The sequence below is a fragment of the Sus scrofa genome, chromosome 10 (genome assembly GCF_054392235.1).
Source record: "Sus scrofa isolate SSC_HxYL_T2T_F1_AM1 chromosome 10, Sscrofa_HxYL_maternal_Yorkshire_Landrace_v2.0, whole genome shotgun sequence".
NCBI lineage: Eukaryota > Metazoa > Chordata > Mammalia > Artiodactyla > Suidae > Sus > Sus scrofa.
The window spans coordinates 81598808-81612270 of NC_139392.1; the positions used below are offsets into that span (position 1 = coordinate 81598808).

Here is a 13463-nt window from a genome sequence, read left to right on the forward strand (position 1 = left end):
TGGAGAAAAGGGAACTCTCGTACACTTTTGGTGGAATTGCAAATTGGTATAGCCCCTAAGGGAAATAGTTTAGAGGTTCCTCGGAAATTTAAAAATAGAACTATTGTATGATCATACAATTCCACTTCTGGGAATATATCCAAAGGAAATGAGGTCAGTATCTCAAAAAAATCCCTACACCCTCATGTTCATTGCAGCAGTGTTTACAATTGTCAAGATATGAAAACAATCCCAAGTGTGGATTATGAATAAACAATCTGGATTATGGATAAAGAATATGTAATGTGTATTATTCAGCCTTAAATAAGAAAGAAATCCCACCATTTGTGACACATGGGTGAACTTGAAGGATTTGTGTTAGTGAAATAAGCTTGACACAGAAAGCCAAATACTGCATGATCTCACTTATACGTGGAATCTAAAAAATTTGAACTCATGAATGCACAGAGTAGAATGGTGGTTGCCAAGGGCTAATTGGCAGGGGAAATGGGGAGATGTTGATCAAAGGGTACAAAGCTTCAGTTATGCAGAATGAATACGTTCTGGAGATCCAAAATACAGCATGGTGACTATCATTAAAAATACTGTATCATATACTTGAAACTGGCTAAGAGATTTGATCTCTTAAGTTTTCTTACCAGACACACAAAATCGTAACTATGTGAGGTGATAGTTATTTAGCTTGATTGCAGTTATCATTCCATAATGTATATCAAAACATCATGTTGTACACGTTAAATATACACAATTTTTAATTGTCAGGAATACTTCAAAGAAGCTTGAAAAAATTCTACATGCGTTTCTTGGCTGCATTCTATAAATTTAAGGCAACTGGAAGAAAATTGCAAATGTATAACTAATTCTGGTTGACTCATTCTTACACAGTATAATTTTCTTACCTTGGCATAGCAATAAAAAACATCAGATGATTCAACTACTGGAATAACATCTCACTCATAAGTTTAATCTGTTTGATGTCCTAACTATGGCAAATAAGAAGAGCTAATGTCTTTTTACATTTTTCTGAAAGAGTTTCAAAAACTGGGTTATTATATAGTGTGGTACCTTTAAGTATTTTATGTATCGTTTAATGTATTGTAATAACGATTGAAAAAATGCAGGATTAAAAGTAATAAAACAAAAATGGTTCATGATAGAGTTCCCATATTATTTCCAATAAATAATTCCACTTAGGGAAAGGTTAAAGGAATTATTTTCCAAAAATTAGGGTTTTTTTGTTTGTTTGTTTTTTGGCTGACCCATGGCATAATGAGCTCCTGGGCCTAGGATCAGATCTGAGCTGCAGCCCGAACTAAGCTGCATGCAGCAATACAGGATCCTTAACCCACTGTGCTGGGCCAAGGATCGAACCCACATTCTAGCGCTCCCAAGATACTGCCAACCCCATTATATAAAAATTAGTTCTTAGTTACATATATCAGGAGCTTACGACATTTTTTATAAAGTAAATTATTGTTTTCCCAATTATGAAAAATATTGTCCTGAATATATATTTATAAAGGCAGAAAAAATACCAAGAAGGAAATAGAACTCATTCATAATCCCATTTCCCAGAAATTGATTATGCATATATGCTCTTGCAGCCTTATGGATGTTTTCTTGATAGATAACTTATTAAAATGGGTTTCATGTTTTTATGTATTATTTCTCTAAATCAAGCAATATATTCTTATATAATTTGTCATATTCAACAATGTATTATGAATATTGTCTATTCTATGACCATTTTTCAATGGTCCAATCATCTTTCAAAGCACGTCTCCAACAGTGCCATCATAGTACCTCAAAGCACAGAGGAGAAGGCAGATCGAAATTTCTTTAAAGCTTTATGCTGATCTTTGGCATTCCATGCTATAAGTAGATTTGTGTTCATGCTAATGGCATAGAACACTACATTTAACTTCTCTCTCTAAATCTTCAAGGAATCCAATGAAGCTGCATCAAGTTTATTTGGTGGCATTGCCCACTCTCTGGAATGTAACCAGGGATGTCTGCATACCCCAGTTTGAGGAAAATTAGTTTAATTGATAAATTTCTAAAAGCATCTGCCTGAATCAACCATGAACCATTGCAGTAAAAACTATGCCTGGATATCCTGGACTCTGGCTGACAGTTTGATGGAGGCATTCTATTACATAAAGTTAGAAGAGAAGAGAATTCATGGTTTAATGCCAAAAAGTCTCTTTATTTTTTTTAATTTTTTGTATTTTTAGGGCCACACCTGCAGCATATGGAGGTTCCCAGGCTAGGCGTCTAATCAGAGTTGTAGCTGCCAGCCTACCACTGCCACACCAATGCCAGATCCAAGCCGCATCTGTGACCTACACCACAGCTCACAGCAACACCAGATCTTTAACCCAATGAGCGAGGCCAGGGATCAAACCTGCATCTTCATGGATGCTAGTCAGATTCATTTCCACCGAGCAAGGACAGGAACTCCCAAAAGTCTTTTTAAAAAATCACCCTTGGAGTTCCCATCATGGTTCAGCAGTTAACGAACCCAACTAGCATCCATGAGCATGCGGGTCCATCCCTGGCCTCCGCTCAGTGGGTTAAAGATCCAGCATTGAATGAGCTGTGGTATGGGTCACAGACGCGGCTTGGATCCCACAATGCTGTGGCGTAGGCTGGCGGCTACAGTTCCGATTAGACCCCTAGCCTAGGAATCTCATACGCCACAAATGCCATCCTAAAAAGACAATAAAATAAAATAACATCCTTGACAACAGAATCTGTTCCATAATATAATGGGCAAGATTTCAGTTATACGTAGGCAAATGCTAGAGCTGCTGCTGCTCACACAGTTATAATTGTTGTTCTTATTATTTAGAATAACAGTAACTTTTCAGAACAAATTGCCTAGAACTTGAGTTAGGTTTTGGAGATGAAATATACAAGCTCCTCTTTCTCTTGAAAAGCTCAAATTAGGGGAAAAGTGTGTTGGGGAAAAGTGTGTGTGTGTGTGTGTGTGTGTGTGTGTGTGTGTGTGTTCATGAAGAGCTAAGAAAGAATAATGGAAGAAAAGATACTGAAGGTATAGGACAGAGATGACTTTGATGGAGCAATAATTAGAAGGACTTGAGGAGTTCCCGTCATGGCACAGTGGTTAACGAATCCGACTAGGAACCATGAGGTTGCGGGTTCGATCCCTGCCCTTGCTCAGTGGGTTAAAGATCCAGTGTTGCTGTGAGCTGTGGTGTAGGTCGAAGATGTGGCTCGGATCCCACGTTGCTGTGGCTCTGGCATAGGCCGGTGGCTACAAGTCCAATTAGACCCCTAGCCTGGGAACTCCATATGCTGCGAGAGTGGCCCAATAAATGGCAAAAAGACCAAAAAAAAAAAAAAAAAAAAAAAAAAAAAAAGGACTTGAGAATGGAAATGACCAAGAATAGACACTTACTCTTGATAAGGTGGACACTTTTTTCCCTGTGGCAAAAAGAATTTGGTTGCAGATACAGGCACATTTGGAGGAAGGAAAGAGAAAATCAAGGAAGTTTGATATAAAAGGGTTCTATTTTCTGTTCAAACAATATAAGAATATGGACAAGAGTAAAGAAAGTCCAAGGGAGAGCTGGTGGATTCAAGGATTGTTGTAGAAAAGTGGTGCCAGGGAATGCATCTGAGATCCTTAAGAGCCCAGCTAAGCTTATAAGTTGAAGATTTTAGTGGTCCCAATAAATATGACCAGCAGCGGTTTGGAAAATGTAAATAGTTCTAGAAAGTCAGTTTCAAAGATGGGTAAATCCATTATGATGGAACATGAACTAGATACATATTCTACACTGGATGATTTGGTAAATAAATGTGCTCATACTTAGCAGAGTTCCTGGTACATAAATTTATGTTAAAATGAAAAAGAAAATAGGTCATAGAATTCAAAATGCTGGATTAAGAATGAAATTGAGGTGTTACATCATTAAACCTGAGCTTATTAAGGAAAAAAGAAAATGAGGTTGCATTATGGGAAAAAACAGGAAACATCGCAAATCTAGAATTATATTTTTTTCTTATTAATCATGTTGGAAAACAGGTTTAGGAAGAATAATCAAAAAGTAGAGGGCACACTGATTTGATTTTTCAATCCTAAATTTTCATAGGGTGTGGTTCAGAATGTAACTATGGGAGCTGATTAATGAGGAAAAATATTTATGAAAATGACTAGAATTTAAAAGGTCAATGTTTTACAAGGGTTAATTCACCTGGAAGTTGACTTCTCAGGATTTATGATCCAGTGGAAAACCGTAAGACAATAACTCAGATGTGTGGCTTTAAAAGAGAAGATATTTTTGAATAAGGCCATAAGAACAATTTTGAGTGGCATGTAGTAGCTTGAAAGGCAATAACCCTCCTATCTAACATTGAAAATGTGAAGGCTTTAAGAGTTCCCGTTGTGGCGCAGCGGAAACGAATCCAACTAGGAAGCATGAGGTTACAGGTTTGGTCCCTGGCCTCATTCAGTGGGCTAAGGATCTGGCGTTGCAGTGAGCTGTGGTGTATATCATGGACGCAGCTCGGATCTGGCTCAGATCTGGCGTGACTGTGGCTGTGGTGTAGGCTGGCAGCTGTAGCTCCGATTAGACCCCTAGCCTGGGAACCTCTATACACTGTGGGTGCAGCCCTAAAAAGCAGGAAAATAAAAAAAGAAAAAGAAAGAAAATGTGAAGACTTCATAAGAGAACAAATAGCCACTTAAGTGGAAGCACATTAAGGAACAGAAATTCAGATTTTAATTAAGGTGATGTTTTCTTAGGAAAGGAGTTTATGATAAGATTTTTAAAAAATTTATGCGACAGAATAAGTGTTCTAGATTATAGTGTAGAAACAGTTAGAAGAAGGGAAATGGCCCCGGGAAGGGGAAAAGCTCATACGGATGGAAAAGGCAGTCTGGAAAATGTCAGGTGAACAGAAGAATCTTTACTTTGGGCTGTTGTTGTAAAGCTTTGGCAATAAAGAAAGTAGACAATAAAGCTACGATGCTACTAAATTTCCTCTGGGTTTCTTAAAGAACTTTAGTCAAAGTTGTTTTGTTGCCTAGAGGGTATGAAAATTCCACGGTAAATTTTCATGGGCAGACCAACTTCACTTCCCAGATATATATACTGTTCTTTCTACAGGGTGTGAGTAGGACTGGACACAAAAAGAATTGCCATTCCTCAGAAATTCCCAATTCTTCTGTATGTTTATATATTAAAAACCATACTTGTACTTCCCATTGTCTGAAGGCATCTCTTACCTCCAAACTCACATTCTGGGGTAAAGGAGATGTCATCAAGGGCAATAAAGATGTTCTCTCTTCCACTTACATCCGCTTCGAATGCCACCTTAAACGGACTGTTACTGGAAAGGGGTACATGTCCATACATCCAACCAGTTCTTTTATTGCCAATCACTGACCACACCAGGAAGTTTAGTCCAGATTCCTCAACAGTATACACCTAAGAATGCAGAATTAAAAAACAAGAGAGAGAAAAATCAGCTCGATGGTTTGGATGTTAGAAGACTGTGGACATCCAAATTGTTACTGCAAGAAGGGAGTCTGGCAATGGGACAGCTTAATGATAACACTTTTAATCATCCTTGCAAATAGACTCTGTCCTATAAGAGAGTGGGCAATATCCAGCTTATGCTTCGGCCAGCTGTGGTTATAGAGTGAGCTTATGGATGTTATATTTTCTTTGGTGAATTAGACTTTTGTGTGTATTTTTTTCTTATGAATGTCTATGTACCAAATTAGACATGGCGCCTAACTGTAACGACCTGAAGTATTTAAAAGCTGGAGGATGTGTCCAACTAGAATTTTCACCGCTAAAAAATTTTATTCCTGTTCAACTAAGATTGTGTTACCGGAAAAAGAGAAAATCTTCATAGTAAATGAACATGAGACTATACAGATCATCTCAGAAACCAAAGTAATGCATAGAAAACATTTAACATTTTCACAGAAAATCTACCTGAATTCACCAACATCAATAATTAGGACTTTTAAAGTACAAGGACAAACATATTAGACAAACAAAAAGTGAAATAGAAAGAGAATTAGCTTTGAAACCATCCACCATGAAAAGTTCTGATCATTTTTTTAAATAGTAAAAACAATTTAAAAGAAAAAAACAATAGCTATTTCCTTGTGCTCTTCAAAAAAATCTGTATTTAGACAACAAAAAAGGTAAATTAAAAAAGTACTATTCTGTATTTTTATACCATACGTTTCCAATGATCATTTTATGTGTGTATATTTATATATGTATATGTATTTATATGTGTGTATTTATATATGTATATGAAATGCATTACAAGCCATTATATTACATTATAATATGAAGAATGGCTTGTAATGCATTTCAGCAGTCACTTTTACAACATTTTCTTTTACATCAGAAAAACAAGACATGAGAAAACACAAGGACAGTGATATTATTCAATGATACACCCTTCTACAGAAAAATCTCACTTTCTCACTTTTTTCTTAGTGTCAACAATTACCTGTAAATAATTTATCCTATAAAATATATTCAAAATTTATATTATGAGAAGAAGGGGCTAATACTATTCATTTTGTTACTTATAATATTTTGTTGACATTCTAGAAATACTACCAAAACCCACCAAATAATCCAGACCCAGAAATTAAGCTTGTTGCCAAAGTCTACCATTACAGAAAGTCTGAGATCAGGTCAGAAATCCAACTATCAATGAAAATTAAACACAACATCAAAAGCTAATCAAGATGATAGAGTAAAGAAAAATAGAAAAACCTGTTCAAAGTTTGGAAACCCAAAAAGTGAGACTTTAACACAAACATTTTGGAAAAGCAGATAATTCTTAAGCAAAAATTTCCTTTTATATATTGATTTTCAATAAATAAAATAATCTAAGATTCAATATTAAAAGAATGTGGGTTAGTTGATTGTTTCCTGTCTCACACATAAGACTCATCCCAGAGAGTTTTTAGCTCCAAGATTTAGTGTATACTTAGTTCCCAAATTCATGCAAAATTTCCCTATTTGTTAAAAGTTAAATATAAAAATGTATGAAGCTTCTGATTGAGCTTGATGACAGAACAACTCTATACAATCAAACTAAATTGAGCCTTCCTTTTACAGAAATCCTGGGTTACATCACAAAGATTTTAAAGGAAACAGCTTTATATTATTTATTTTATAACCCTTTTTCCTGGAAAATTATTTCAGAAAACCAAATTACATGAAAACATAAGCCAACCTTTTCTGGGTTTGTCCAAAACTCTAGCACACACATGCTTTATTTATTAATATATCTATTTTTATTGTTTCATTTTATTCTTGGTTTTCAGTCTTTTTAATATTTGATCAATTCTACACACTCTTGCCAAATTCCTTTTTTTTCCATTCTCTTTTTACTCTACTTCTCAAAACCCCACATGACATTTCCTGGCTATCCTTTTCACACCCTCTCATCATGAGCATTAGCTCCCCAATAGATACAATCTATTGCATCCCATCATTTCATCCTGATCCTACTACTGGCCAAATTAAATCTGATCAGGTTTACTAACTCATAACTTAATTTCAATGAAACTTTTGACAAGTTCATTTGTTGTTTCAATAGTAATATGTATTTATAGTACCACCAATGTATTAAATTGAACTGAATGCTATCTAAAGTGTCTCTACAGCCACAATGGCCAAGGGAAAAGCTAGAAGAATCATTTCTGGGCTACATTTAATGCTAGATTTTATTTATGGCCAAAAGGAAATCCACTAAAGACTAAAATTATGGTATTTTTTTGTCTTTCAATGGAAATAATACTCATTATCTCCTGAGAGTTCTTGTATGAATGTGTTGATAACACTTAGAAAAGTATTTATTTAAAAAATTTAAACATCTATCACTTCAAAAAGTTAAAATGGCTAATTTCCTCAAAAATAATTAATTCTAATTTCATTTGTTTCTACTTTTATATTTTATTACACACATTTTACTGAAAATAAATTCATATTGCAATAATAACTTATTTAAAATAGCTTCCTAGAAATCAACTGCTGGCTAAATAATTTGGCTACTTCTATTTTGACATTCTTTCTAAATTTTGGTTGAACACACACCATAACTATAATAATTGTCAACATTATATATTGTAAAACAATCATTGTTACCACAGCTTTTATTATAAAAACAAAATATCCTCAAAGAATACATACATATATATCACAATGAAGATTATCTGTTACAACCAAATGTATATTATATTCGAAGGTGACATTATAATGCAAACTTATAACATAGGGTAGGAAAAATTTGAAGAGAACTTGCTAAATCAAACCGCAGGGAATCAAAATAAAATAATATTATACCATCTAAATACAAATATTATAATATTAACCAGTTAAATACATGTCAAGGATTTGAGCAAGTGACTCCTCAAGCATTTACTTAGAATAAACATTCCTTTGGAGGAAAACATTCAACAACAGATATGAAGAGGTAATACAAAACACAGTTGTGATGATTAAATTCCGGAATAGTGTGGATATTAGAGACCAGCTCCATCAACAATACCCATGTAGGTAGGACGCCCAGATAAAGAACTGAAAGAACTCCATTAGTCGCTTTTCCCAAAGGTCCTCTCCTGCAACTAGACAGTCTCCATGGTTCCAGGTCCCTCATGATGACTTTGAGATTCTGAATGGACACTTTTGGGTATCAGAAACATTTTATCCATTTTGTAGTATATTTAGCTCATTAAAGTTAGTGTGTAAAATGCATCAGTGAGAGGAAGCCTTGGCTTTACTTGGCCCCCAGTTGCTCTCAGCTGGTCTCCTCTTTAATCACCAATGATAGGGCAAAGCAATGAACTGAACCATACTTAATCCTTAGCAGAGCACGATGTCTCATGGTTTCATTCGAAATTTTACATGAAAGGAAAGAAAATAATCGAAAAGTAATGAAAAAGGAAAAAATTTTACATGAAAGGAAAGAAAATAATCGAAAAGTAATGAAAAAGGAAAAAATTTTTCTCAGAAGGGAGGCTACAGGCTTTACGTTCACTTAATAAAGGAAGAAATAAGAATAATGTTGCCTCATTAATACAAATTTAGCACATTCACATTTATAACATTCTATGAATCCTACTACAAGTGTGGGTATAGGGTAAGACTATTAACTGCCCTCTGCAGATCTGCAGTTAGAGATGTAGAGAGAGGTTAAACGATTCATTACATGTGTACAACACAGACCTCCAACTAGCCTCCAGGACAGCAGGTAAGGAGAGATTTGAAACAGTCAGTCTAGTCCTCACAACAGGAAAAAAAAGCTGAATAAACTGAAAATCAACAACTCTTCCTAAATTTTTCAGTGAACTGAGGTCACGGGGCAATCGTGACTATGGAGAGAGACAGGTAGATGCTTAGAACCCCAACTCAATGAAGCCGAAATCCAGGGACAGAAACCCAAGTGGGAACCAGTCACAGGGAAGGAAAAACCTAAACTGTAGTTGATGATTTGCTGGAGGCTCACTGAGGACAAGTTTGAAAGGTAAACATTCCGGGCGGGGGCATCTCCAAACTTGTATGAGTTTGAACTTCAGGAGCCCTATCAGGTCCTTACAGGGAAAATCACAGCAAAATTCTCTCAAGTTTTTGACAGGAGGAGAGGAAAAGTAGCCATTTTGAAGTAGACCCAGAACATTCTGTGCCTCTCAGTAAGGCCTGCCCTCAAGACAAACTATTTAAACAGAGCCTCGCTGACTAGGTTTACCAGACCCTAACCAAATGGCGGGAAAGGAAAATCAGCTCCAGCCCCTAGTAGTTTTCCATGTGGGGAAATTACCCACCCAGCTTCCTCTAGTCTTCCTGTATTACCTAAGGAGGTTAAAAAAAAAAAAAAAATCTGAGAGGCAACTGTGAAGGATTCAACCCAGGGGTACTAAAATACTCTCTAAAAGACTGAGACCTAATCTTAGCCCTATAGAGACTTTTCTCCCACCCCACAACTTCCCAACATGTAAATAGGGTTTCTGTGTAATAGAAAGAATAGCACATTGGAGACTTATTTAGGAAGAAAGCTCTCTGGAAACCCAACGACAACAGAGGAGACAAAAACAAAGACAAAAGGGGAACTAAAAGTCCTTGATACCTATAGTTACAGCAAGCAGTAAACAGAGCACAACCTCCAGCCAGATGGACATACAATCTCACACCAAGGACCCCAATTTTTTTTTTTTAACTTGGTACATCATGTCAGGCTGTTAAGACACAGACCAAGCATCAGAATCAGACTTAGATATGGTAGAGATGTTAAATTATCAGACAGGAAACTTAATGTAACTCTGATTAACACGCTAAGGGCTGTAATGGAAAAAGTGGACAACATGGAAGAACAGATGGACAATGTAAACAGAATTAGAAACTAAGAAAGAATCGAAAGGAAACGCTAGAAATTTTAAAAAATATTCTAACAGAAATGAAGCATGCCATTGATGGGCTCATCAAGACAGGACACTGCAGAGGAAAGAATTAGAGAGCTTGAAAATATGTCAATAGGAACTTCTAAATCTGAAATGCAAAACAAAAAACTGGAACAGTCCATATAAGAATGGTGGAATGGTTACAAAAGGAATGACACGCATAATGTGAATACCAGCAGGAAAAGAAAGAAAGGAAGAACAGAAGAAATATCTAAAGTGATAATAAACAGTATTTTTCCAAAGTCAGTGATAGACAACAAACCACAGATCCTGGAAGATTCGAGAACAATAGGATAAATACCAGTCCCAGTATTTATCTACAATGAGGCATATGATATTCAAACTGCAGAGAACCAAAGTTTAGAGAAAATCTATCTAATGAAATAAGCCAGAGGGGAAAAAACAACTATTAGAGGAACAGGGATAAGAATTACATCAGACTTCTTTTCAGAAACCATGCAGAGAAGAAGACAGTGAAATGAAATATTTAAAGTACCTAAAGAAAAACTCCAACAAGGAATTCCATACCCAGTGAAATGATCTGTCAAAACAGAGGAGAAAGAAAGATTTTCTTAGAAAAGAAAAATTGAAGACATTTTTTGCTAGCTGACCTGCCTTGCAAGTAAATTTAAAAGAAGTTCTTTAGAGAAAAGGAAATGACATGGTCAGAAAATCAGATTACATAAAGAAGGGTGTTAATAGAAGGAATAAATAATGGTAAATAAATTTATTTTTCTTATCATTAATTAGATAATAGATGGTTTAGTTAAAATAATAATAAGAATGTACTCAGTGATTTTAGCTTTTGGGGCAAGTGAAATGTAAGGCAGGATATTATAAGAGAGGGAGGGGAGATTGAGAATACTGTGTTACAATGTACTTGCACAACACAGGAAGTGGCATACTGTTATTTGAAAGTGACTTGGATTATCTATAAATACATATTTCCAAACTTATGGTCTAATAATTTAAAAAGCCTAAAAAGAAGTATAATTGACATGCTAAGAGAAGAGAAAAAATAATTCATAAAAAATGCTCATTTAAAACAAAGGAGGTGAAAAAGAATGCTAAGACATGCACGTAAAAAGAAAGAACAAGGTTAATGAAGGTAAAACAGTAAAAAATAGGCTAGGTATTAACTATTAATAATCACTTTCAATATCAGTTTTCTAAACATACCAATTGAAAGACAGAGATTATCAGAGTGGATTAAAAAACAAGACCCAACCATGGGTTGTGTACAAGAAATTCAAGTTAAATATAGACACAGAATAGAAAAAAGGGATGGAGAAAGATATACCATGCTAATACTAATGAACAGAAAGCTGGACGAGTTATACTAATTTTGGGCAAAGCAGACTCATTTGCTTTGATTCACTCAATTGCCTATTTTGTTGGAAAAACAAAATTGCCTCATCCATTGCAATGCCAATTAAAGCAATTATTCAAATAGTCACCAGGTCCTCTAAACATAGGCACTCACTCTCTTTTCCCCCTACCGTCTTTCCACGACACTTTCTATTTCCAATTTTGGACATTTAAAAACGATGTGGTACATACGTCCAATGGGATACTACTCAAGCCATAAAAAAGACAAACTAATGCCATTTGCAGCAACATAGATGGAATTAGAGATTCTCATACTAAGAGATGTAAGTCAGAAAGAGAAAGACAAATACCATATGATATCTCTTATTTGTGGAATCTAAAATACGGCACAGATGATGCTATCGACACAACAGAAACAGATCATGGCCAAGGAAAATAGGCTTGTGGTTGCCAAGGTGGGGGTGGGAGTGGAGTGGGATGGACTGCGAGTTTGGGGTTTGGGGATGCAAACTGTTACATTTGGAATGGATCAGCAATGGGGCCCTACTGTACAGCACAGGGAACTGTGTGTGATTGGGTCAACTTGCTGTGCAACAGAAATTGAAGAAACCCTGTAAATCAAGTATACTTTATTTAAAAAATAAAATAAAATAAAAAGGTCCGGTGGCACAGCCCCTCTAACCCTACCCGTGTGAACTGCTTTCTCCAACTCTCTCTTTAGAGACCTAGTACCTTTGCCTGATCAGAGGCAAGAATTATCAAAGCACGAGGTACATTATGCTATATCAAAGGAGGCACTTAAGAACTCAGTAAGAGCAGGGTTCTAGAACTGGGCCCCCTAACAGATTTAGTAAAAATGTCCTTACAATGGAATAAAAGCTCTTTTAAGATCTCTCTCCCTTACCTCTCCCCCCTGTGTCTTCTTACTCTCTGCCTTCCCGAGCTCTAGCCACAAGGATCCCTTGCCAGTCTCTCTAGACAGCAGGAACACTCCCGATTTGGGTCTTTGCACTGCCTTTTCTCTCTGAGGTGTTCCTCTGGTCTGGCCCCTGTATCTGCATGGCTCACAACCACACCTCCTTCAAGTGGTCACTCAAAGCTTAAGGCAGCACACCCTGGCCACACACAGCCCCACCCTTCCTCTCAGACTGCTTTATGTGTCACAGTCTTCAAGAGGACTACCCAGCTTACTCGCCCATCGCATTTCCTCTTGTTTAATGGCTCTTTCCCCGTTAGAACATAAAGTGTATGAGTGCAGGGAGTTGCCTGTTTTGTTTATTTATGCATGCCCAGGACAGGTGCTGGCAAGTACGTAACGGGGGCTCAGTAAATATTTGCTAAAGCATGAAAGGATGAAAAAGCTAAAGATTTAAGAACTTAAGCATTGGACGGGCTCTTGGAGATCTTTTAGTTAAATTTTAGATCTTTCACAGGGGACGAGGGACCAAGTGACTCGCTGGGTGGGAGTAAAGGTAACCTGGCACATTTCTCACTGCACAATTTCTACCCTAGCAAATGCATCATTTTTATCTGATAAAGAAATGTATATACTTATGAAAAACAGGATTATTCAGGCACTGCCATGAGGACTAGCAATGCTTCTCTCAGTCTCTTTACAAATAGCTGCTTGTTCACACACTAAAACAGCATCACAGTTTTCTTTGTGGGT

The 13463-nt window shown here is 36.3% G+C and overlaps 1 protein-coding gene across 8 annotated transcripts in view; it reads right to left on the reverse strand.

Moving 5' to 3' along the window:
* The window catches only part of MALRD1 (MAM and LDL receptor class A domain containing 1), an 860334-nt gene that overhangs the window by 134257 nt on the left and 712614 nt on the right, over positions 1–13463 (reverse strand). For all 8 annotated transcript variants that reach the window (XM_084980970.1, XM_084980973.1, XM_084980974.1 and 5 more), the window contains one exon: positions 5255–5456. In XM_084980970.1, coding sequence (XP_084837096.1) covers positions 5255–5456 — 202 coding nt within the window. The remainder of the gene's footprint in view (positions 1–5254; positions 5457–13463) is intronic.